General features: G+C 46.6%; 1 protein-coding gene and 1 non-coding gene across 3 annotated transcripts; both read left to right on the forward strand.

Annotated features, from left to right (window-relative positions):
• Nucleotides 1-887: 887 nt before the first annotated feature.
• iqsec2b (IQ motif and Sec7 domain ArfGEF 2b) lies at nt 888-23,087 on the forward strand. Of its 2 annotated transcripts, XM_061846346.1 has the most exons (15): nt 888-1,107; nt 1,220-1,526; nt 3,843-4,140; nt 5,330-5,647; nt 6,789-7,858; nt 7,925-8,086; nt 8,166-8,288; nt 8,371-8,537; nt 9,667-9,806; nt 10,342-10,467; nt 10,625-10,724; nt 11,961-12,122; nt 12,541-12,744; nt 13,877-13,926; nt 17,366-23,087. In XM_061846346.1, the coding sequence occupies exons 2-15, from the start codon at nt 1,516-1,518 to the stop codon at nt 18,548-18,550; spliced, it is 4,116 nt and encodes a 1,371-aa protein (XP_061702330.1). In that variant the 5' UTR covers nt 888-1,107; nt 1,220-1,515; the 3' UTR covers nt 18,551-23,087. The 2 variants fall into 2 exon arrangements, with proteins under 2 accessions (XP_061702330.1, XP_061702340.1); XM_061846356.1 differs by lacking the exon at nt 13,877-13,926 and having other exon boundaries at nt 17,366-17,517.
• trnav-aac (transfer RNA valine (anticodon AAC)) lies at nt 1,644-1,716 on the forward strand. The gene has a single exon. It is a non-coding gene; the product is annotated as a tRNA-Val (tRNA).
• Nucleotides 23,088-24,052: the final 965 nt, after the last annotated feature.

Raw genomic sequence — 24,052 nt, forward strand, 5'->3', positions numbered from 1 at the left:
CCAGTTCAGGGTGTAGCCCCGCCTCTTGCCCGTTGACAGCTGGGATAGGCTCCACACTAAATCTAATATAAATGACATAATTACGGTTTACTGTAAAGCACTACTATAGGCAATTATTGAAAACATGATGGCAGCGGGGCTATCAATTACTGTACGCAGCAAGACTCGTTCTCTTTCCCGCTGTGAATATTAGTGGGGGGGGGGAGGTTACTATGGCTATGAATTATTGTTGTAAATAGGGCACATGATTCGCTCCCTGTGTCAATAATCACCAGAAGGTGACTTTGTAGACTTCCCAATATCGCCCAAAAGAATGTGAAATAAACAAATCAACTTCATATTTATTGTGTTTAGTAGTTTTTGTGTTGTGAAATGGCATGGGGGGAGGGGGGGGGGTCATTTTTGGCCTACATATTGAGCCGTGGTCACTTTTACATGATTCGGTTCGCAAGCTGACTGCAACTATATTTCAAATTTCTCTTTTTATTTAAATAAGTAAAACGGTACGCCCGATTACAAAAATACATTTTGACATCCCTATCATTCCACTAATATGCGTTCAAATGACGTGACAACGGTTTGATAAAATATCACGCAAATATCAATTCCTTTAGGGCCACCGTACTTCCGGGTTGAGGCACTTTTGAACTGTCACAACCTGACCATGCCATGACCGGAACTTGAAGCCGAACTACCACGCGAAAGCGGCCTGGGAGCAGTCGAGTTTTTATTCTACGTCATTGGCACCGGCTTTCCAGTGCGCTAAATTGCCGTTTCACGTTGTCCCAATGCGAGGACGGCAACATTCCGGCAAGGAGGGAAAAGCAATGACGTGGAATAAAAAAAAAAAAAAAAAAAAAAACTGGACTGCGCACAGGATCCTTTTACGTGGTAATTCGGCATCAATTTCCGGTCATGGCAAAACATTGCTTTGGGTATTATTTCACGTGAAAATTGACGTCCTTTGACATTCTTACAATTATACATTGTGAAAAATAATAATATCGAATTTAATTGGAATATCTTAGGTGTAGCTTTTTTTTTTTTTTTTTGCGCTGTTGGCTGTCGAAACCGCGCAGGCGGTCGCGAAGAAGTAACTTTTCACCGGTAAGTGTGTTTCACTTTAATCTTCATAATTAATTATTACATATTCATATATCGCATCGTTTTCCGTAACACTGTGTGCATGTTGAGCATGACTTTTTTTTGCCCTGACCAGAAGTCAGAGCCTGTTGACCATGGCGGAATCAACGATGGACGCAGAATGTGCAGTCCAGTTTTGTTTCCACGTCATTCAGGAAAAGTGTTCGAAAAAACAGACGGCCGGGCACTGAGTGGATTTTACTTCACGATATGGATAAATGGACAGATTTTTTTTGGACGTGAATCCTATTCTTGCCCTACTGCCTGTATTTTTATTTTTATTTTTTTTTTGGGGAGACTGAAAGGTGTTTGTAAAACGTGTTTATAGTGCTTCGAAGTGCTGTCGTCTACAGTGGGGCAGCTTCGACTTCCATGGAGATCAAGTACTAAGATCAAGTTTATATCTCTAAAAAAAAAATAATAATAGTAAATAGTGATAATAGATCACATCGTGGTGCCGCCAGAGTTCATCTTACGATACATTGCACGGTCGTGGGACGGTTTCCGTAGTGTAGTGGTTATCACGTTCGCCTAACACGCGAAAGGTCCCCGGTTCGAGACCGGGCGGAAACAGTTTTTTTTTTTCTCGCAAGCGTATGAAAGTATCATACTTTGTACATTTATAATGTAGTTTTTAAAGTTGTGCTACTCTGTGTACATTCAACTGTGGTACCTGAACTTTAGAGCTATACCAATTGTTGTGTGCATGACAAAGTGCTGGAAAAAACATCCATTATCTGAACTGCTTATCCTCACAAGGGAGCGCTGGAGCTTATCCCAGCTGTAAACGGGCAGGTGGTGGGGGACACACTGAACTGGTTGCTAGCTAATCGCGGGGCACATAGAAACAAACAACCATTCACACTCACGATCACACACAATGAAGCAAAAACTACCATTAACGCAAACTACCGCCTCTCTTAAACTAAATTCAATGTTAGTCACGTCAAGGTCAATGTGTTCCTCATAAAATACAAAGACTTATGTACGCTACGTACTCTAGAACAACTTTTTACATTTTGATGCGAGCATTGGAAATTTAACGTAATTTCCGACCTATAAATCACAATTTTTTTCACACGCTTTCAAACCTGCGGCTCATGCGGTGATGCGGCTAATTTGTGCATTTTTTTTCTAACGGCCTCAACGGGGCACTCGAGCGGAAAAGGTAAGCGTGAGACCGGCGGAATATATGTGCCGAGGAAGTGACTTTTACCGGATGAGATTTCCCACTAGGCGTCTGGTGTGTACCCAGAGTTCCCCTGTTTAGTAACGCATGTGCATTCATCACAAGGAGACTTTTCAGCACGGGGGAGCGCTCAGACCGTAACACCGGCCCTGTTAGCGCTGCGCTAGCGCTGTGCTAGCGTGTTGCTGTGTTCCTGCCGCATCTCAGTGATTTTTACCAGTGTTTTTTTTTCTTTAACTGGTCCTTTTAGTGCTGTGTTAGCGTTAGCGCTGTCCTAGCGTGTTTTGCTGCTGTGTTTTTTTTTTTTTTACCGGCCCTGTTAGCGTTAGCACAGAGCTAGCGTGTTGCTGCTCTGTACAGCTGCATCTCAGTATGTTTTTTTTTTTTTAAATTTAACTGGTCCTGTTAGCGCTGTGGTAGCATGTTGCTGCTGTGTTACTGCCGCGTCTCAGTGATTTTTACCGGTATGTTTTATTTTAATCGGCCCTGTTAGCGGCGCGCTACCGTTAGTGCCGCATTAGCATGTTTCTGCTGTGTTACTGACGCGTCTCAGTGATTTTTACCGGTATGTTTTATTTTAATCAGCCCTGTTAGCGGCGCGCTAGCGTTAGTGCCGCATTAGCATGTTTCTGCTGTGTTACTGACGCGTCTCAGTGATTTTTTTTTTACCAGTATGTTGTTTTTTTAACCGGCCCTGTTAGCGCTGCGCTAGCGTTAGCGACGCATTTGCGTGTTTCTGCTGCATCTCAGTTATTTAGGGATGTTATTTTTTTTGTTTTTTTTTAACCAGCCCTGTTCGTGCTACAAAGTTGTTGCTATGTTAAGATAAGCTAAAGAAGTGAAACTTTGAAAATTCTTTCTGTGTACCGTCTTTCTTTGTAAATATCAATATGGGCGCTTGCTGCTTTTACACAGCTGCGGCTTATGTATGTACCAAATGGTATTTCCTTTACAAATGTCCTAGGTGAGTTTTATAATCCGCTGCGCTCTGTAGCCGGAAATTACGGTAGTTTAGGAGAGAATGTAAGTTTGAGTGGCAGGTGACATCTCGTGACTGAAGCGTTACACAGTAAATACCTCCAGGAAGTACAGGTGCATTTTATTTTTATTTCATATTCCGAAAGTGAAACTTGTTTTATTGAGTCACTAAACACACGCGATGTTACTTCTGACCTAATTTCTGTATAAAAAAATAATTTCAAATGTTTTGATTTCTCGAGACGGTGACTTTTGGGTTTTTGCAAAAAAATCATGAAATATGACACTCCGCATGTACGAATATCTATATTGAGTGTCTCTTTCCGAATTGAACTGCTAAAATCTAATATTCTACAATAGTTTGAATTTATTGACGATTATATTTCTCCATGAACTCCGTTTCGACAAGGTCAGTCCCCCCCCCCCCCCCGCCCCGAGTTGTCGGTTTAGTTCCATTTTACAAATTCTATAAATGTATGACTATTTTCGGTTCGCGCAGCAATGCTAATTACGCACGCCATTTGTTCTACAGCGCGGAAGTGGAGTCTCAGTGTCCGGCGGACACGGCCGTCCACAAGGAGCGCACCTTCAGCCAGACGCCTTACCCGCGTGGCCCAGAGCGCTACGGCGACGGCGGCGGCGCCACCCCCGCCGGACCCCGGGGGCCCTCATGTGTGAGCGCTTCCGGTTCTGCGAGCTTGGCCTGGGTGCTGCGAACGCGCCACCAGCCGGCCAGCCTCGCTCTCCGCAAACAGGAGGAGGAGGAGAACAAGAGATGCAAGGCTCTCTCGGACAGTTATGAACTCTCAACGGATCTGCAGGATAAGAAGGTCGGTAACAAAGAAGGCGCTGGACAGCTTGTTGTTGTAAAAATTACACACAGTGACGTGTCCAAACTTTATAACGTACCTTTGAGTAAAAAGTAGATCAAAGAAAAAACGTCGGAAGAAAACCGTGGAGCAGCTTGTCGAGTGAAGATGAATTATGATTGTGAAATCCAAAGAAAAACTTCTACCCAATAATACTGCAGTACTTATCTCAATAGTACTGTTAAAATGGTATGCTTATCGCATCATTGACCATTGATTTGAGTCGATCACCGTCTTTGGTCGATGTTGACGTGAGAATTTGTAGAAATGGTAAGGAGGCAACGCCAACATTTGATCAAATCTGTTTTATGTCAGCACGTGAACACAGGGCAGGATATTTCTTTGAAACACAAAATAAAATACGCATAATGTCACTGACCAATGTTATGAGGGCGGACCCAAATGCAGGACTTCGAGGCAGAGGAATAATGTTCAATGTGCTTTATTCTGGAAACTGGGTCGCATGACATAGCAGTGTGCAAGGCAGGGGTAGAGAAACGCTAGGCTAAGTGGGATCCGAAAGACATGCAGCAACGTCCGAGGACTATCGGGCAAACTATCAAACTCAACAGGACGGGATCAAACAAAAGGGCACAGAATCGCGCTGACTCGGGTTACTCTAACTTATGCGTACAAGCGAAGAGAGTCCACAGGCCGTGAATGCAACTCACTAACGCAAGGCAAAGAACTGGCAAAAGCCAGTGACAAAAACTCCAACTTAAATGCCTTTCTAATTACAGTAACAGGTGTCACTGCCCAGAGCAGTGGCCAAGGCTTGCTCATGACACATAGTACAAGTTATATGTTTTGAGCAAATCTCTGGTGCGCATTATACACAGGTAGAAGGGTTTCTCGACTTTCGCGTACGCACTAAGATGAATTCGTGACCAACGTCAAAGTGCTTCGTCATTTTGGACACGGTTTTTGAACGGCAATATCGATTAAACGTGAAAAGTATATTAGAGTAAGAAAGAACAGGCTACACAGTGTGCCCTTGCCCGTTGGCAGTTCACCATTCGTGGCCCCGCATATTCGCGGATTTTGATTTGATTTATTGTATTTTCACAACCCTAAAAGCCTTTATGCTGTTACATTACAGGACCGCCAAATAGTCAATGCGCAATCAATTTTTTTCCCCAATCCCCACAAGGTGGAAATGCTGGAGAGAAAGTACGGGGGCTCCTTCGTGAGTCGGCGGGCAGCCAGGACCATTCAGACCGCCTTCAGACAGTATCGCATGAACAAGAACTTCGAGCGTCTCCGAAGCTCCGCCTCCGAGAGCCGCATGACACGCCGCATCATCCTTTCCAACATGAGGCTTCAGTATTCTTTTGACGAGCGGCAGCCGCAGCAGCAGGCCCAGACGCAGACCAACTTCACCCACAGCGTGGCCATCGGCCCTCCTCATTCCCCCGACGCCGATCGCCCGGGGGACTACACCCACTTAGAGGACTCCTTCTGCAAACAGGTCAGTGGCACTGACGGCAAGACCGGAAACCCGGGCTGAGCTGGGCTGAGGGTGCGGTGCCATCCGTTCAACTTCATAAGACGTACGACTTAATAAAACACAAGCGAGTAACGTTAGAAAACTTCGCCGAGGTACATTGAGATGTAAAATGTCAAGTAAGAAGAGTACTCTCACAGCAATGGCGGTGAAGCAATGATAAAGAATTAATACGAGTCTTGGTGGCGTTGGTGCACGGTAACACAAGAACTGGGACGTGTCACAGTCTCTGGAAACATTGAAGTGCCATCCACAGCATTTCCAAATTTACTCACTCTGGGACCCGATTTTTTTAAAAAAAAAAACATCGTATTTGGGTTCCTGTAATGTTGCGTAACACAACGTTGGAGACAAATTCCTTCTGTATTTTTAGTGGACTTTGGCAAATAAAGATGATACACTTGAACTTATTTCCATTTGGAAAAGGTCTAAGGAACTCGCTACAGGGCCACACAAAAACTGATGCGAATGAAGGCGCCCAGGTTCTTACATCGTGAAGGAGGCGGGTACTAATACTGAAGTAATACTTGGCGCTGTTTTAGTCATCTATCCATCCATTCTCTACCACTTTTCCGTCTCGGGTCGCGTAGGAGGTAGCTTCAGCAGGGATACCCAGAGCTCGCTTTCCCCAGCCACTTCTTCCAATTCTTCTGGAGGGATCCAAGGCGTTCCCAGACCAGCCAAAAGACGTAGTCTCTCCAGCGTGTCCTGGGTCGTCCCCGGGGTCACCAGGGAGGTGTTCGGGAGGCCTCCGGATCAGATGCCCCAACCACCTCATCTGTATCCTCTCAATGTTGTAGTCATGGCCGAAAAAAATCAGGAACGCTGAAATTGTGAGAACCAGTTCAGTGGTTAGGGCGTTGGTTTGGTAAACCAGGGTTCGTGAGTTGGTATCTCACTGGGGCCTCCACTCCCCAAGAGGGTTTGCGTCAGGAAGAGCATCCGTTGTAAAAACTGTGCCAAACAAATATGAGCGTGACAAGCCGAAAGAAACTTACAGTATGCATAGCTCTCTTTGCACTTACCTTCCTACAATTCATTAAACGTTAGTTCTGTTCGGTTCTGGTGTCCTCCTAACTACTTCCTCTGTTTGTGTTCGATCTAGGTCAAGTCTTTGGCTGATTCCATTGACAATGCCCTGACCTGCCGTACTGGTCGCAATGACTCCCAAGAAGGCAGCAGGGAGGGCGGGGGTGTCAGTGAAGATTTTGGGGAATGTATTTGGAGCAGTAGCAGCAACCCCTCGTCCCAACGTGGTCTAGGTGAAAGAGCCAGGGGAGCCGGAGGAGGACTGAGCATGCACGGAGACAGTACGGCGACCTCGTACAGTGACGTCACGCTTTACATGGATGACGGCATGCCGCCCTCGCCGCTCTCCCCGGACCGAGCGCCCAGCAGCACCGACACGGAATACTGGGGTCCCGGTGGGGGCGTCGGGGTGCGTGAGGACAGCAGGGACACAGAGGGAGGGGGCAGCAGTAACAGTCGGCGCAGCACACCGTGCACCGAGTGTAGGGACTACCGTCTGAGGGCGGCACACCTGCCTCTCCTCACCATTGAGCCGCCGAGTGACAGCTCAGTGGACATGAGCGACCGTTCGGACCGGGGCTCTCTGACCAGACAGCTGGTCTATGAGCAGGAGCCTGGGGTGGGAGCTGGCTCTCCTCAGGGAACCCTCAAACACTCTCCAAGCACCGGCGCCCGCTCGACGTCCACCGCGCCCGCCCAGGGTCAGATCAGAGCACCGGGCAGAGCTGTCCCGACACACATCCCTCACCAGGTGGCCTCGCACCACCATCACCACCACCACCACCACCACCACCACCCAATCCACCACCATCAGTACCCCGACACGCCCTCGTCGTCTTCATCGCCTCAACAGCCCCCCACCACTCCTCTGTCCTCCTCCTCGTCCACAGCTCTCCCCTCCGGAGGTCTGGAGCAGCCGTGTTGCTCAGATGGCGACAACGACTCTCTGAACTCGACCACCAACTCCAACGAGACAGTCAACTGCAGTTCCGGTTCCTCGTCTCAGGACAGCCTCCGGGAACCTCTACCCGCTCTGGGCAAACAGACATATCAGAGGGAAAGCCGCCATAGCTGGGACTCTCCGCCCTTCAACAGTGATGTCGTGCAGAGACGCCAGTACCGCATAGGTCTCAATCTTTTCAACAAGTAAGACGCTTGCGCCGCAATCTTACGGGCAACGTGTACGGCGCTGAATCTTCCCTTCAATGACAGGAAGCCAGAGAAAGGGATCCAGTACCTGATCGAGAGAGGCTTTGTGTCAGACACTCCAGTTGGGATTGCCCGTTTCATCCTGGAGAGGAAGGGTCTGAGCAGGCAGATGATTGGCGAGTTCCTGGGGAACCGGCAGAAGCAATTCAACAAAGATGTCTTGGAGTGGGTATACCAAGGGGAACGTTGACGTGATCTTGCCGTACCGGGTGTAAAAATCTTGTAAAAATTTTGTCCATTTCAGCTGCGTGGTTGATGAGATGGACTTCTCGGGAATGGACCTGGATGACGCGCTGAGGAAGTTCCAGGCTCAGATTAAAGTTCAAGGAGAAGCACAAAAAGTGGAACGGCTCATTGAGGCCTTTAGGTTGGTTTGGGTCGGGAACCGGCGGTGACCGCAGCTTTGAACGCGCCGACGACCTTGACTGTCTTTTATGCCTCCCACGCAGTCAGAGATACTGCGTGTGCAACCCGCTTCTGGTTCGGCAGTTCCAGAACCCCGACACCATCTTCATCCTGGCCTTCGCTATAATCCTTCTCAACACGGACATGTACAGCCCCAACGTCAAAGCAGAGAGGAAGATGAAGCTGGAGGATTTCATCAAGAATTTAAGAGGTGCGGCTCGATCGTCAAAGCGACGCAAAATCCGCTTGCCTTGAAAATGTCATCTGTGTCACCTTTTTATTGATTTCTTTTTAGAGAGGCACGTTTGTAGACGACAACACTGACCACTGGATGTCGCCATCCGTGCTCTTGCGTTTTAATGTACTTGTTAAGTGGAAGAATGTGCAATTTGTGCCCTGCGATTGGCTGGCAACCAGTTCAGGGTGTACCCCGGCCGCCTCCTGCCCGTTGACAGCTGGGATAGGCTCCAGCACTCCTCGTGAGGATAAGCGGCTAAGAAAATGGACGGATGGATGTGCAATTTGAATGTAATTGCTCTACATTCTAATGAAGACAATCACTTCATAAATCACAGATCTCTTACTGTGTACGTATCTGGTTCCCAAACTTTTTTGGCGACGCCCCCCTTTCACTCCCCCCCGCCCCCCACACCCACACACACACACACACACACACACACCACACACACACACACACAGTTTTTGTATACGTATGCAGACGATTGTCTTGCAAACACGATTCCTTGTGAATAAAAAAAAAAACATGAACAATACAACTCCAATAATCACCGCAGTGGTCACTTTTACATTTGGAAAAAAAGTTTACAGCAGCTGGAAAGCGTTGGCCTCACAGTTCTGAGGTCCCGGGTTCAATCCCGGACCATCCTGTGCGGAGTTTGCATGGTCTACCCATGCCTGTGTGGGTTTTCTCCGGGCACTCTGGTTTCCTCCCACATCTCGAATTCCGGGAGTCATTTCAGTGGCTGATGTGGGCTCGCTTTGTGCGGGAGAATTTTTTTTTAATCGTGGACGCACCTGTGAGACAACCGCTCAAAATTACATTTCAGTGTCACACGTATTACATATTTTTAACAGCCCACTTTCGATGGTGTTTTTAAGATGCTCAGTAGTAAAATTAGCTCCAGCCGCTGGGTGTAACTTCATGATGAAAAGTATTCATGGTAGCCCGCCGTCATAACATCCCCCTCACCATTGGTGTATGCGATTTGCCCAAATTTTACACAAAAGAGTTTTAGGTGTTATTTTCATTGTTTGCAGTACTTTGTCCTGTGCATGAAAACCTGATCAACATCCCTTCCTTCCCCCCCCCCCCCCCCAAGGCGTAGATAACGGTCAGGATATTCCCAGGGACCTGCTCGTCGGGATCTACCAGCGCATACAGAAATGGGAGCTGCGGACCAATGACGACCACGTATCTCAAGTGCAGGCGGTGGAGAGAGTCCTTGTGGGCAAGAAGCCAGTGAGTGCCGCTTTTGAAAACCTGCTTTTTATTGTGGGAAAGATTTACACGCCATTTTGTAATTCATTAAAGATATATATATATATATGTCGTGAGCAAGTGGCTCGGAGGCGCACCCCAAATGCGGGACTCCGAGGCGAGGGCATGATATTAAGAGTGGTTTTATTCCAGAAAACGGCCAAACACAAATGGCCAGTCCAAAACAGGTGGAAGCACAAAAACACAAGGCAACGGGCAAGATCTAAAAACGTGCACTAGGTCCGAAGACTACGAGGCAAATTTAGGAACATGGACATGACGTCGTCAAACTAAAGAGGCGCAGGCTCGCTGTGACAAAGGAATGCTCGACACAAAAGTTGGCAACTTACGCACAGTTGCGGAGTATCCCGAGATGCAGTAATGCAAACGCAACGAACTGGCAAATGTAACGCAGCTGTGTGACAGCTGTTAGACGTGGTACCGCCCAAGGCAGTGGTTTGGCCACGCCCCTGACATATACGTACTCTCTATATCATTCTTGTATTTGTCTCGCTAGGTACTGTCCCTCCCACATCGTCGGCTGGTGTGTTGCTGCCAGCTGTACGAGGTACCCGACCCCAACAGGCCTCAGAGAACTGGAGTACACCAGCGTGAGGTCTTTCTCTTTAATGACCTTTTGGTGGTAAGGCATCATTTTTTGGAGGTCCTTTTTCTATTGCTCGTCTTTTTTGAGCCTACAGGCACTCATACGTGGCGAATATTATGTAAAAAAAAAAAAAAAAAGATGATGAGGAGTAAGTCTCTTCAAGTATTCGTTACAATGTCATGTTCTGCCTCAGGTAACCAAAATCTTTCAGAAGAAGAAAACCTCAGTGACGTACAGTTTTAGACAATCTTTCCCTCTGGTTGAGATGCAAGTGCACATGTTCCAGAACTCATGTAAGGAAGTCCTTCTTCATCACGAAAAACTGTTTGCTCCTTTCCTGATTTCTCATTTTTGTTTGTTACAATTCAATGTTTCCCCAACAATAAACGAGTTTAAATAGTCGTCAGCGACTACACAACACAAATGCAGTTTTTAAAATTAAGCTTTTTATTGTGAAGGGAGAACAAAAAAATGAATCTCTTACAGTGCTGTGGGTGAATTTTGGCCCACTCGTGTTTGCAGAATTTCACGCATGGCACAACCTTTTTAACATGCCGCAGCGTCCTAATAGGATTAAGATCCGGACTTTGACTAGGCCACTCCAAAGTCTTCATTTTGTTTTTCTTTGGCCATTCAAAGGTGGACTTCCTGGTGTGGTTTGAATCATTCTCCTGTTGCAGAACCCAATTTCGTTTCAGCTTAGGGTCCTGAACAAGTTTTTGCCAGACAGCAGAATTCATGGTTTCATTTATCAGAGCTGGTCTTCCTCGTCCTGAAGTAGCAAAACAGCTCCAAACTGTCACAATACCACCACGACTGTAGATATAATTTTCTGAAATGTGGTGCTACTTCTATATCAGACGTGATGGGAGGGAGACACACCTTCCAGAAACTTCAACATCTGTCTCAACAAAGCACAAAACAACTTTCCCAAAAGTCTTGGGGGTCACGTGATCGATTCTGGGAAAATTGAGACAATCCTAAATGTTCTTATTGCCCAGCTGTGACTTTTGCGATCGAACTCTGGTTGGCCATTCCTGGGAAGGTTCACCACCGTTCTATGTTTTTGCCATTTGTGGATAACGGCTCACGCTGTGGTTCACTGGATTCCTAAAACTTGAAAAACGGATTGATGGCCCCTTCCACACTGATAGATCTCAATTCCTTTCCCGGATTTCTTGACATCTCGGCACGATGTGTCGCTTTTGAGGATCTTTTGGCCTACTTCACTTTTTCACGCAGATCCGATTGAAGTGATTTGAAAAGAGCCTGGGGCAATATCAGGCCGGCATGTGTGTGGCTCGAGAAATTGAACTCAGGTGTGAGAGACCACAGTTGTGGTTTAATGTGGGCACAATCGCTTTTTTACACAGCTGATCTTTGTGTTTGTCTAGTCTTTCACTTATTTAAAATTGTTTGATGGTGGGGAAACATTGAAGTGTGACAAACGTGCAAAAAGAAAAGAAACAGGAAGGCGCAAACACTTTATCAGACATTTCATGACCTTCTTTCCTTGTTTATTCTCTTAGACTATCCTCACGGTATCCGCCTGACCTCCGCGGTCTTGGGCGGGGAAAGAAAAGTTCTCATCGTCTTCATGGCCCCCAGTCAGCAAGACCGGACTCGCTTCGTTAGTGACCTCAGGGAGAGTGTTGCCGAAGTGCAGGAGATGGAGAAATACAGAGTCGAATGTGAGTCCGATGCGGCACTGGTTGGCACATCTGCCTCACAGTTCTTAGGACGTGGGTTGAAGTCCAGCCTCACTGGGAGTTTGCATGTTTTTCCTGTGCCTGCGTGGGCACTTCAGTTTCCTCCCACATCCCAAAAACATGCATAGCTTGGAGGTCTTCATAAAAGTACATTCTTCCAACTCAATGCACAAGGATAACGACATCCATTAGTCACAATGTTTTCAAGGGCTCCTTAGCGTGTCATGACAGGCACAAATTTAGTGACTTGTTGTGTTGTGATCGGATACTTCCTGAGACAACCAGAAGTGTTCACCCCTCCACATCCTGAATCACGCTCACTCAAAGCCACCATTAGCTAATAAGCCAGTTATAGTGCACGTGTCCTCTAAACGAACGTGTCCTTTTCCTGTCTTGACAGCGGAGTTGGAGAAGCAAAAAGGTGTAATGCGGCCCAGTTTGCTCACTGGAGGTGTGGTGGGAGGAGGAGGAGGAGTTGGTGGTGTGAAGAGCGACATTGTGAACGGTACTTTGGGAAGGACGAGTTTTGACGATAACTGCTCGGTCGGCGAAGGTCTCAAACGCACGGCGCTTAGCTCTTCTCTTCGAGACCTCTCTGAAACAGGTGAGTCCCTGCGGAGAAAGTTCGATATTCCTGGCTGCCGGGCGGCATGCTTGGCTTCAACTATTCTGGTTCTACAAGACCTTTTCATCATGATTTCAAACGTACTTGCAAGTGCCAAAAACTTTGAATTCCACCACCAGTAAATAAACCCTTAGATCGAGGGAGAGCAATTGAATTGAATGATGATTTTTTTTGTCTGACCCAAATGCAGGACTTCCAGGCAAAGGCATAATGTTCAGAGTGGGTTTTATCCCAAAAACAGGTAAATACCAAAACAGCGGTCCAACACAAGTAGAAGCACAAAAACTCTAGGCTAGTGGCAAGGTCCAGAAACATGATCGGGATCCGATGACTATGAGGCCGACTAAGAAACGTGACAAAACGTGGTCAAACTAGAAGGGCACAGACTCGCTCTGACAAAGGATTGGTCTACACTTACATACGCATAGTAGCAGAGAATCCCAGAATGCAGTGAAGCACGCGCAACGTTTACCACTTAAGTACTTAGTTCATTAGTGTCCCAAATGTGACACAGCAGCGACAGCTGTCCGAGGTGCCACCGCCCAGAGCAGTGGCCTGGCCACGCTCCTCACAGGAAGCGGCGCCCACGGCCGTGCCCATGACAGTAAGTCGATTCAAAAAGAGATGTGGTGGAAATTCAGACATTGTTAACACGATCATCAAGGGACTGGCTGATTAACTTACTTCTCAGTTGGTCAAATTCATGGCGCGGACAAGCGATTTAACGCTAAATTGAATTACGCCCAGTAGAGCTGATGTTAGCTAGCAGTTTTCTTCAATTAGCCAAAGACAAGGCAACATTCCTGTGAGAAAACGATGAGGCTTCGATTTCTAATCTGTCTCTTTTGAAGTGCTCTCTAGTCTTGCTAACTTCTCTGAACAGCTATTTGAACTTCCACTCAATATTTCTTCCTGCCTGATTTTATTTTTTCTCAGGGAATTCGAAAAACCTAAACCTTTGGGAGAATACCTTTTGGCACAACCCTTTACACAAAAAGCGTTTGCCATCAGTTTCAGTTCAGGTGAAAAGGTCTACCGGAACAGCGTTTTTCTTGGCATACAAGCAAACTTTCCTCTCTTTGCTAACTTTACTCTTCCTGCTGGGGTGCAGGGAAGCGTGGTCGGAGGAACAGTGTCGGTTCCCTGGACAGTACTATGGAAGTAAGTCCTAAAGACTAGATGAAGAGTTTAAACGCAAAAGTGTTCAATTTTGGGGTTGAATTCAGTAAAATTTCTGTTCTTTTTTTTTTTGTTGAATTTATGGTCCCAGGCTATCGGTACTATTTTTATGAGTGTATTATCAGTTAATATAAATCAACCACAGACAATGTGATTTGACGGGCGCGTATGCGCCCGCGCGCCATCGCACTCGCAAATCTGCATAGTCGAGCACGAAAAATCTCGTACGTAACGTTTGTTACCAGTAGAAATACATAGATATTGAAAGATGCCACTTATTTTGTGAAGTCTTGACCAATGTTTGCTCTAAGCTGCGCCACTGCGCAATTGCGCACTTGTAGCACACTCTCAGCGCGCATGAAAACCGATCCAGCGCAGCCTGATGTCTTTTTTTTTTTTTCTTTTCTTTAACAAGCTGCTGCTCGCCCAACTTCTACTTCTTAGTTTACCTGACACCCCCCCCCCCCCCCCCGCTCTTAAAGGGGTACACTCGGAATTCCAAACAGAACACACACCCGCAACTTTATATCTGCGGGCATGACTGACCACACCCGTACATTTTTCAAATATGAGTGACGGCAAGCAATAAAGAAACTAATTGGGGAAAAAAATATAACTCATTGATAAGGTCTTTCGAGGAGATGTTTTATGTCAGTTCATCGGCAAAACTCCAAGGAATCAATTCAGTTCAAAGAGAGATATGGCGAAGGTTTTTACATAACAATAAGATTTGTAAATAAAAATGAATAACGTGAGTGTCTTCTAAACTACAATTTAGATCATCTTGGATGAAAAACAGAAGCCGTCTCCTGTTGTTCACTTTCGAGACCGTTTTCAAGTGAATAATTGGAGAGTCCTCGACGGATTGTTCGCACTTGACACGACTACATCATCACATCGTCTCACTTGGACCGTGTCACACCATTAGCATATTTTACACTCACTTACAGAGACAATTGAGGCTACAAAATAGCAGCGAGTTAATGAGAAATTGTGGCTTGTGATTGGTGCAAAAAAATACATATGCAAGTTTGGTTTTATGATTTCTGTAATAAAGTCTTTATCTTATTTTTCATAGTTTTTTGGTTTTCCAGCGTTTGTAAATGCAATATTGAAGGGCAGTCTGCTAGTAGCCGTGGTTCTACGTATGTCTCGATGGGGCTCGTCACCTTTTGCGTTTCAACTCTTCGAATATAGACGTGTAATAACAGACCCGCATCTGCCCTCTTCCCTAAAACGTAGACAACGTTGCTAGTGAGTGAGTGTACCTGCCTGCGTGTCCTCTTTGTGTCTGTTCTGCACCCTTCGCATGCGTCGACTTTACTTGGATGTCCGAGCACACGCGTGTGGACGTGTAAAAGCCTATTCGCCACTTGTACACTTTGGGCCATTTCGGACAAAAGAGATGGATTGACGCTCTGCCCGACTGACGTCACGTAAATAAGTGTTTCTCCCGCAGCGATGCTAGTTAAACAGTTGCGTCATTTTGTCGCCTTCTATCTATCTATCTATCTATCTATCTATCTATCTATCTATCTATCTATCTATCTATCTATCTATCTATCTATCTATCTATCTATCTATCTATCTATCTATCTATCTATCTATCTATCTATCTATCTATCTATCTATCTATCTATCTATCTATCTATCAGTTAAGAAGTTTTTAGGGAAGTGCGCTCGTTTACATTTTTATGTATTTACTAGCTTTTCACAATCCGGATTTTTGGGGCCAATCACCGATCAGCAAGTTAAAAAAAAAAAAAAATAACAAAACAATAACCTCATCACTGATCCGATCACGAGATTTAAATCAGGGGTGTCAAAGTCATTTTTGCCACGGGCCACATTGCAGTTGTGGTTTCCCTCTGAGGGCTGTTATGATTGTGAAACAATCAAAAATTTTTAATCACCCCATTATCTTTACACTGATTTGGAGTCAGAAATCAAGGTAAATGTTTTTTTTTTTCGACTATTGTTCATGTTTGGCAACACAAAAATTCTTTCAATATCTCAAAGTTGTCATTTATGACATGGGAATTTGAAACTTTAAACGAAAACCCTGGAAGTTGACACACACGATTTGCCTTCGTGGGCCGCATAAAAACATGTGGCGGGCCAGCTCTGGCCCCCGGGCCTGGAGTTTGACACCTGTGATTTAAATGATCTGTTGATTTACTGTATATACTCGTGTACTTAATTGCTCTAAAAATATATATTTACAATAAATCTTATTGTTCCTGCGACCCTCGTGAGGATAAGTGGCCAAGAAAATGGATGGATGGAAATCTTATCTTTGTTAATCTAGTTATGGACACACAGAACAAATGAATGGCCTTCTATTAGATGGCTGTAAGTACATGGACAAATTCATGTATCTTTTTGTAACATTTTTGTGTGTCGGTGTGCCGTGACATCTATATTTTTTTAACATCAAACATGTGCCTTGGCTCTACAAACATTGGAAATCACCGCTATGGTCAGATCGTGTATTTTAATCAATCAAATCAATTAAATCAACATTACATGACAGAAATAATGGGTGCTGACTTACTGTAATTGAATGACTTCATTGTCATGAAATTACTTCACCGACACTAAAAGTTGAGCGCATGATTCAACAGAACGGCAGCGTGTTGTGGAACACGCCGTGCCATTTTTTTGAACCGTTTTTATCGTTATGATTCAGAGTTCCGAACGCCTGGCGTTTGATAAAGAGGGCAAGAAATCTGAAATCCTGCAAGAATTCTTACGTAAGCCATTAAGAGTCTTTACGAAAGCTTAAAGTGATGTTAAATGTCCGGTTACCCTCTTCATTAGTCATTTATACTTAATTCATAGTGTTTTTGTACTCTCGTGCACCCTTGTGAGGATAAGCGGCTCAGGTAATGGAACGATGGACGAGAGGCAGTCTTTAAAAATGCAGTTTTAGTTCATATTTTTTTGCATTTATTGCTCTGGTTGTCATACGTCGGACTTTTGGGAACGGTTTAATCACACAAAAAAACGAAGTTCCTTTGTAAATATGAAAAATCAAATGCAATGGACAAACAATTGTATTTCATAATCGAATGACGAGATTCTCCTTTCTACTGTACGTGGTCATAACTGCTCTCTGACGAAACCATAAAGACGGTGTGGCCCGCGATGGAAAATGAACATGCTTAATAGCGGAAGAGACTTCCACGGATGTCAATGCATTATCCGAGCCGCTCATCCTCACGAGGGTCGCGGGAAAGCTGGAGCTTATCCCAGCTAGCTTCGGGCGAAATTGCAGACTACACCCTGAACTGGTCGGCAGTCAGTCGCAGGGGCAGATATCGACGCCACGTGTAGCACTACGCCATCAGTGACCCTTCCACGGATGTTTTTAATTTCATTGAATTACTTTTTTTGTAAGATGACACTATTTTCCTTTCAGGGGTCCATCATTAGCAGCCCGCAGCCTCACCAGCGGTACTCGGCGCCAGGCGTGGTCTCCGGCTGCTACGCGACAGAAGACTTCCGGCCTCATCGCCCCATCCTGAGCCCCGGAACGGGGATGGGGGGTGGGCCGGGGCAGCAACATACCACTGCCGGGACCGGAGTCGCGGGGGTCCCCGGCAGTGGGGAACGAGCAGGAGCGGGGAGCTGCCCTGGGGGGAGCGGCAGCAGCAACAACAACAACAGCAGCGGCAGCAGCAGCTCCTTCCTGGGCTCGCTGTTTGGCGGCAAGCGCGCCAAACCGCCGGGGCCCCTCATTCCGCCGGGGCCACCCTACCCCGCGCCCGTCCCCCCGCCGACGACCGGAGGGCCCCCTCCTCTCTCCCCTTCGTCCCTGTGCCAGCAGTCGGACGGGGGCCCTTCCAAGATCCAGGCCCTGCACGCGCAGTACTGTCACGCGGCTACGGTGCAGCCCCCGCCCCCTTACTACCACCACCACCATCGCTACCACGCCCAAAACGTCCCAGCTCCTGCGCAAGGGCTCCCGCCGCACACTGTCCAGAGAGGCCCGCAACCCTGTCGTACAGCCCTTTGCGCGCACCCGCAGCTGGCCCAGCTCTCCCAGCTCTCCCAGCTCTCCCAGCATGGGCTTGCGGGTCGTTACAGCAACGCGGCGGTCGGACGTCCCCCGCCCCTTTCTCCTCTCTCCCAGCATTCCCCGAGCCCCCAGTTCGCCCTGTACCACGTGCAGCCCGCACACTCCATCAGAGGCCCTGTCACCAAACCGCCCCTCACCTTGTCTCACTCTCAGCCGCACTCCCAAACCCACCCCGGGCACGTCCACACGCCGCACCCGTCCAGCCACTCCAGCCATCAGGCCCATTTCATCTTCGGCACCCTCCCCCACAATCTGCCGTCCGCTACCGTCAATGCGCATCACACGGCGTCCGCCGGCCCGTATCTGCCCCAGTACCCTCCTCTCTCTTCCATCCCCCCTCCCCCACCGCACTCCCCTTTACCCCCCCCTTCGTCCCCCCTTACCCCTCTTACACCTCTCTCCCCTCTCCCCCCCCAGCACCCCGGGCAGCCTCAGCCCGGGCCGCAGGCGACGGGGGGCGGCCCGACGGGCACGGGGGGCGGCTCCAAGTCCAAGCCTATCAACCGGATAAGCACCGTGGTGTGAGCGGGGCGCGGACCGCCTGGGGTCACAGGTCGGACGAGCGGGCGGAGGAGGCGGGCAGGGCGAGGGCCCGGGCCCGGGCGAGGGCCCGGTCCGCCAGGACGGAGGGCAACAGCGCCGTTGCCGCCGACAAGAGGAAGCGCAGCTTGCTCCGTCTCTGTTACTTTCACCTCCGTTTTCCGCACATGTAGACGCCAACGCGTTCGAACCGTCGTAAAATCAGATTACAAGCCATATAATTCGAGTTGCGTACTTAGTATCGGTACCGCCTCGGTTTCCACTCGTCCGGCAGTGGCGCCTTGAGATACGAGCGACTTTTCGAGTTTTTCGATACGAGAGCCGCCATTCCGATATTTTGGACTCACGAGTTCGTACTTGGAATACGAACACGGTTTGGGGGTGGTGGACTCACCTCACGTCACCATCGCGTAACGTCACAAAATGTGAACAATATTTCATCCAAAAAGAGGCCTCGTGCCCTTTTTGGAATTTGACTGTCCTGCTGAATGTAAAACGATGGAAAATACACCTGGCGGCACGGTGGCTCAGCTGGTAAAGCGTTGGCCTCACAGTTCTGCGGTCCCGGGGTCAATCCCGGTCCCTGTGCCTGCGTGGGTTTCCTCCCACATGCCAAAAATTGATTGGACACTCTAAATTGCCTCTAGGTGGGATTGCGGGTGCAATTGGTTGTTTGTCTCGACGTGCCCTGCTATTGGCTGGCGACCAGTTCAGGGTGTGCCCCGCCTCCTGCCTGTTGGCAGCTGGGATAGGTTCCAGCACTCTTGTGAGGATAGGTGGCTGAGAAAATGGATGGATGGATGGATGGATGGATGGACGGATAAATTGTAGTATAAATATACATTTTGGGTGGTACTGTTATGTGTGTGGTTAGAGCGTTGACCTCACAGTTTTAAGGACCCGGGTTCAATCCCAGCCTCACCTGTGTGGAGTTTGCATGTCCTCCTCGTGCCTGCGTGGCTTTTCTCCGGTTGGGCACTACGGATTCCCTCCCACATCCCAAAAACATGCAATATGAATTAATTGGACACTCTAAATTGCCCATAGGCGTGATTGTGAGTGCGAGTGGTTGTTTGTCTCGACGTGCCCTGCGATTGGCTGGCGACCAGTTCAGGGTGTGCCCGGCCTCCTCCCCGTTGACAGGCTCCAGCACTCGCTATGACCGTCGTGAGGATAAGCGGTGAAGAAAATGACAATCTTTGGTGTTTTGGGGGGGGGGGGGGCGGGTCTGGAAGGGATTAATGCCACTTGCATTTGTTTCAGGGGGAAAAGATTTGACGTTTGGGCGCTTTGAGTTACAAATATGGACGTGGGACAGATTAAACTCGTATCTCAAGGCACGACTGTGCAGTAACCTACATGGCGGGCATACTGTACATCCGGCTTCTTGCTCTGAGGATAACAACAAAGATTACTGTACAGTCCAAAAACGTCCCTTTGCAATAATTTCCCTCAAATTCATGACGTCGCCCGTCCTCTGCAGGGTTTGCTGACATTTTTTTTTTTCTTCATTTTTGTTTCTGAAGATGACCTCAAACGCGTCGCTCTCGTCTCGAAACGTTTCAGCCGCAGACGTTCTTTCGCTCAAGCGTCTTTCACGTGTCGACGCGACGCATTCCTCAAGGCGTTTGGAAGTTACCGATACAATCGTCGCTCTATCGTGAATGTTTATGAAGCGTTTTGCCTTTTTTTTTTTTTTCTAATCGATATTAGATCTGCTATGAGTATAATGGATATCGTCTGTTTGTTTGATCAGTAAACGTACGTAAATGTATCAGCGGATGTTTTTTTTACGGGGGTGATCTAAAGCTTAGAAGCACATAAATGCCCTTTGGGGAGTGTTTGGATTTAACGTAATCGCCGTCATTTGCACCCTTCTGTTAACATCGTTTGATGTGAAATATTAATGGTTGAAATGAGATCAATAATGTTTTTGTTCTAACTGACAACTTTTTCTGTCTTTTTTTTTTTTTTTTTGATGGGGAAAAAAAAACTTTTATGATGCTCCCATTGTTGAAAAGACTTTTAACTACGGTTGCGGTTGTAGAAAGACGACGTTTCCTTTGCAATTACCGTTCGCTGTCGGTGAGATCTGCGAGCTTTTTACATCAGATTTTGTGGGGTTTTCGTGCGACCTCTGACAGTGAAGAAAATAAGTATTTGAACACCCCGCTGTATTGCAAGTTCTCCCACTTAGAAATAGTGGAGGGGTCTGAAATTTTCATCGCGGGTGCAAGAAAAATAAAAAATCACAATGTATGATTTACTTGTTTGATACAGCTGCAAATAAGTATTTGATCACCTGTCTATCAGCTAGAATTCTGCCCCTCAAAGACCTGTTAGTCTGCCTTTAAAAATCCACCTCCACTTCCTGTATTATCCTGAACCCGTCAGGTCGTTAGACTCAAACTTGTAACGTGGCCAAGACCAAAAAACCGTCCAAAGACACCAGAGACAAAATTGTACAACTCCACACGGCTGGAAAGGGCTACGGAGAAATTCCCAAGCAGCTTGGTGAAAAAAGGTCCACTGTTGGGGCAATCGCTAGAAAATGGAAGAAGGTAAACATGACGGTCAATCTGGATCGGAGTGGAGCCCCCCGGCGAGATATCCCCTTGTGGGGTCTCAATGATCCTTAGAAAGGTGGGGAATCAGCCCAGGACTACGCCACAGGACTTGGTCAATGACCTGAAAAGAGCTGGGACCACCGTTTCCAAGGTGACTGATGGTAATACACGAAGACGTCATGGTCAACGGTCATTGGCAAACTTAAGCCAATGACCATTTGGAAGATACAGACGAGTCATGGGAGAAAGTTTTGCGGTCAGATGAGACCAAAATGGAACTTTTTGGTCATAATTTCACTCACCGTGTTTGGAGGAAATCGAATGACGAGTTCCATCCCAAGAACACCGTCCCTACTGTGAAGCACGGGGGTGCTAGCATCATGCTTTGGGGGTGTTTTTCTGCACATGGGACTGGATGACTGCGCTGTATTAAGGAGAGGATGACCGTGGCCATGTAGTGTGAGATTTTGGGGAACAAACCTCTTTCCCTCGGTCAGAAGATTGAAGATGGGTCATGGTCGGGTCTTTCAACATGACAATGACCCGAAGCGCATAGCCAGGAAAACCAAGGAGTGGCTCCGTAAGAAGCATATCAAGTTTCTGGGGTGGCCTAGCCAGTCTCCAGACCTAAACCCAATAGAAAATCTTTGGAGGGAGCTGAAACTCCGTTTTTCTCAGCGACAGCCCAGAAACCCGTCTGATCTAGAGAAGATATGTGTGGAGGACTGGGCCAGAATCCTCCGCGCAGTGAAGAACTACAGGAAACGTTTCACCTCTGTAATTCCAAACAAAGGCGACTGTAACAAATATTAACACTGGTTTTCCCAGGTGTTCAAATACTTCTTTGCAGCTGTATCACACAAATAAATCGTTAAAAAAAAAATCATACATTGCGATTTCTGGATTTTTCTTTTTCGATGATCTCTCACACAGTGGACGCGCACCTACGATGAAAATTTCCGACCCCACTGACGATTTCTAAGTGGGAGAACTTGCAATATAGCAGAGGGTTCAAATACTTTTTTTCCTCACCATAAGTCACAAAAAAAAAGAAAAAAAACATCTTATTCTCTCACCGCTCCAGCCACTTTTTCAAACTCTCTTACCACATTTTCTGATGCTGTGGTATCCCCCTGAGGGCTTTGTATTTGTTAAAAAAAAAAAAAATGGACAAAATAGCAAAGATTAAGAATGTTTAACTGCATTCTTTGTTGTTCAGTGACCTCGTGCACCCTTTTTGCGACTGCAATATTTTATGTTATGAGTACTGAGAGTTACCTACAGTGCCAGTTATTATCAAATGAAAATTACACACACACACACACACACACTGATGTCTTTTGAAGCAGAAAAATGAGGGGGGGGGGAAATGATGTCAGCGTTTGGAATCAAGCTATAATGAAAGAAAAAGTCAAAAAGTAAAGTAAAAAAAAAAAAAAGGACACGTGGGAGGTTCAGCAAAAATTACAAGAACGTGAGACGAAGGTTTTATACGTATGTGTTATTAAGTATCCCTTTTATTGTATCATTTCTTGACTCTTCTTGCATGGTCATATCTGCATTGAATAGATTGTACTGTATAAACCTGAATGTAAATAATATACGATATAAGCTTAATAACCGCGGGACGACGTGCTCCCGGTGCGTATTCAGGTGCGTGCATGTGAGTGCCATGATGCCGTACGGACGACGTGCGAAAGGTCGACAGGGACGGAAAATGTTGTGTAAAAAAAGATTATTTACTCGTTTATTATTTTTCCTCCCTCTTTTGTGACTGAAAATGAGAGAAGGAATTAAGAGTGACTAGCGCGTTACGAGCTGATGGATGTTACTTTGAACCATTTCACTTCACTTTTCAGTTGTGAATGTATTAAATGTACTGAAAGAATAGACATTTGACTTGTGAATACAGTATTTATTGCTTCAGATCAATAATTAAAGTGTCCTTGCAGTGATGTGGCTGTCACGCATGTTTTTATTTCGTCGACGGGAGATTTCACCGATACACAATATGCATCATTTTATCTGATTTTTACGACATTGGGAGATTTTCACATGAGACTCCCTGAAAATAACATTTTATAAGATGAAACCAGGTGGCACGGTGAGGATAAGCGGCTCAGAAAATGGATGGATGGATGGATAAATGAAACCAAAATAAAAATACTGACCAATCATAATCCACACATCCACTCCCCGCGACCCTCGTGAGGATAGGCGGCTAAGAAAATGGATGGATGGAGGTGCATCCGTTGCCGAGGTTATTCATAAAATTAAGAATTTTTTTTTTATTTCCGTTAACACAATCAACACAGTCAATAATACAAACACTCAACAAAGGAATTGTGGCCACAGCGGGTATAAAAAGTCAACACACCCATGTTGAAATTTTTGGAAGACGGTGGCAGACTGGGGGGTGCAACGCCAGAGCTTGTGTCCAAATCTCTCAAGGACTGGATTTAATGCCGTTCAGGTTTCAAAACACCGGGTAAAAGTGATGACGGCGTGAGTACTTTTTTTTAAGTTACATATTGATGAATGAAGGGGGAAAAAATGGCTGCAGCAAAAAAAAGGTGTTTTTTTTTGGGGGGGGGGGGGAAATCCAGGTCAAAGGAACACTCTAAATTGCCCCTAGGTGTGATTGTGAGTGCGGCTGTTTGTCTCTTTGTGCCCTACGATTGGCTGGCGGCCAGTTCAGGGTGTTCAGCTGGGTTAGGCTCTCGCACTCCCTGTGACCCTTGTCAGGATAAGCGGCAAAGAAAATGGGTGGGTGGATGGATAGATGGATAAAGGAAAACAAAATAAAGATACCAACCATTCATAATCCACCCATCCATTTTCTAAGGCACTTATCCTCACGAGAGTGCTGGAGCCTATCCCAGCTGTCACCCGGAACTGGTCGTCAACCAATCGCAGGGCG

Source organism: Syngnathoides biaculeatus, chromosome 2 (assembly GCF_019802595.1).
Source record: "Syngnathoides biaculeatus isolate LvHL_M chromosome 2, ASM1980259v1, whole genome shotgun sequence".
Lineage (NCBI taxonomy): Eukaryota > Metazoa > Chordata > Actinopteri > Syngnathiformes > Syngnathidae > Syngnathoides > Syngnathoides biaculeatus.

Excerpts from the sequence above, each read along its gene's own strand:
- iqsec2b (XM_061846346.1), top strand. Across the intron at positions 5,648-6,788 it reads AGGACTCCTTCTGCAAACAG|GTCAAGTCTTTGGCTGATTC; the intron begins GTCAGTGGCACT and ends TGTTCGATCTAG. Across the intron at positions 8,087-8,165 it reads TTCAACAAAGATGTCTTGGA|CTGCGTGGTTGATGAGATGG; the intron begins GTGGGTATACCA and ends TGTCCATTTCAG.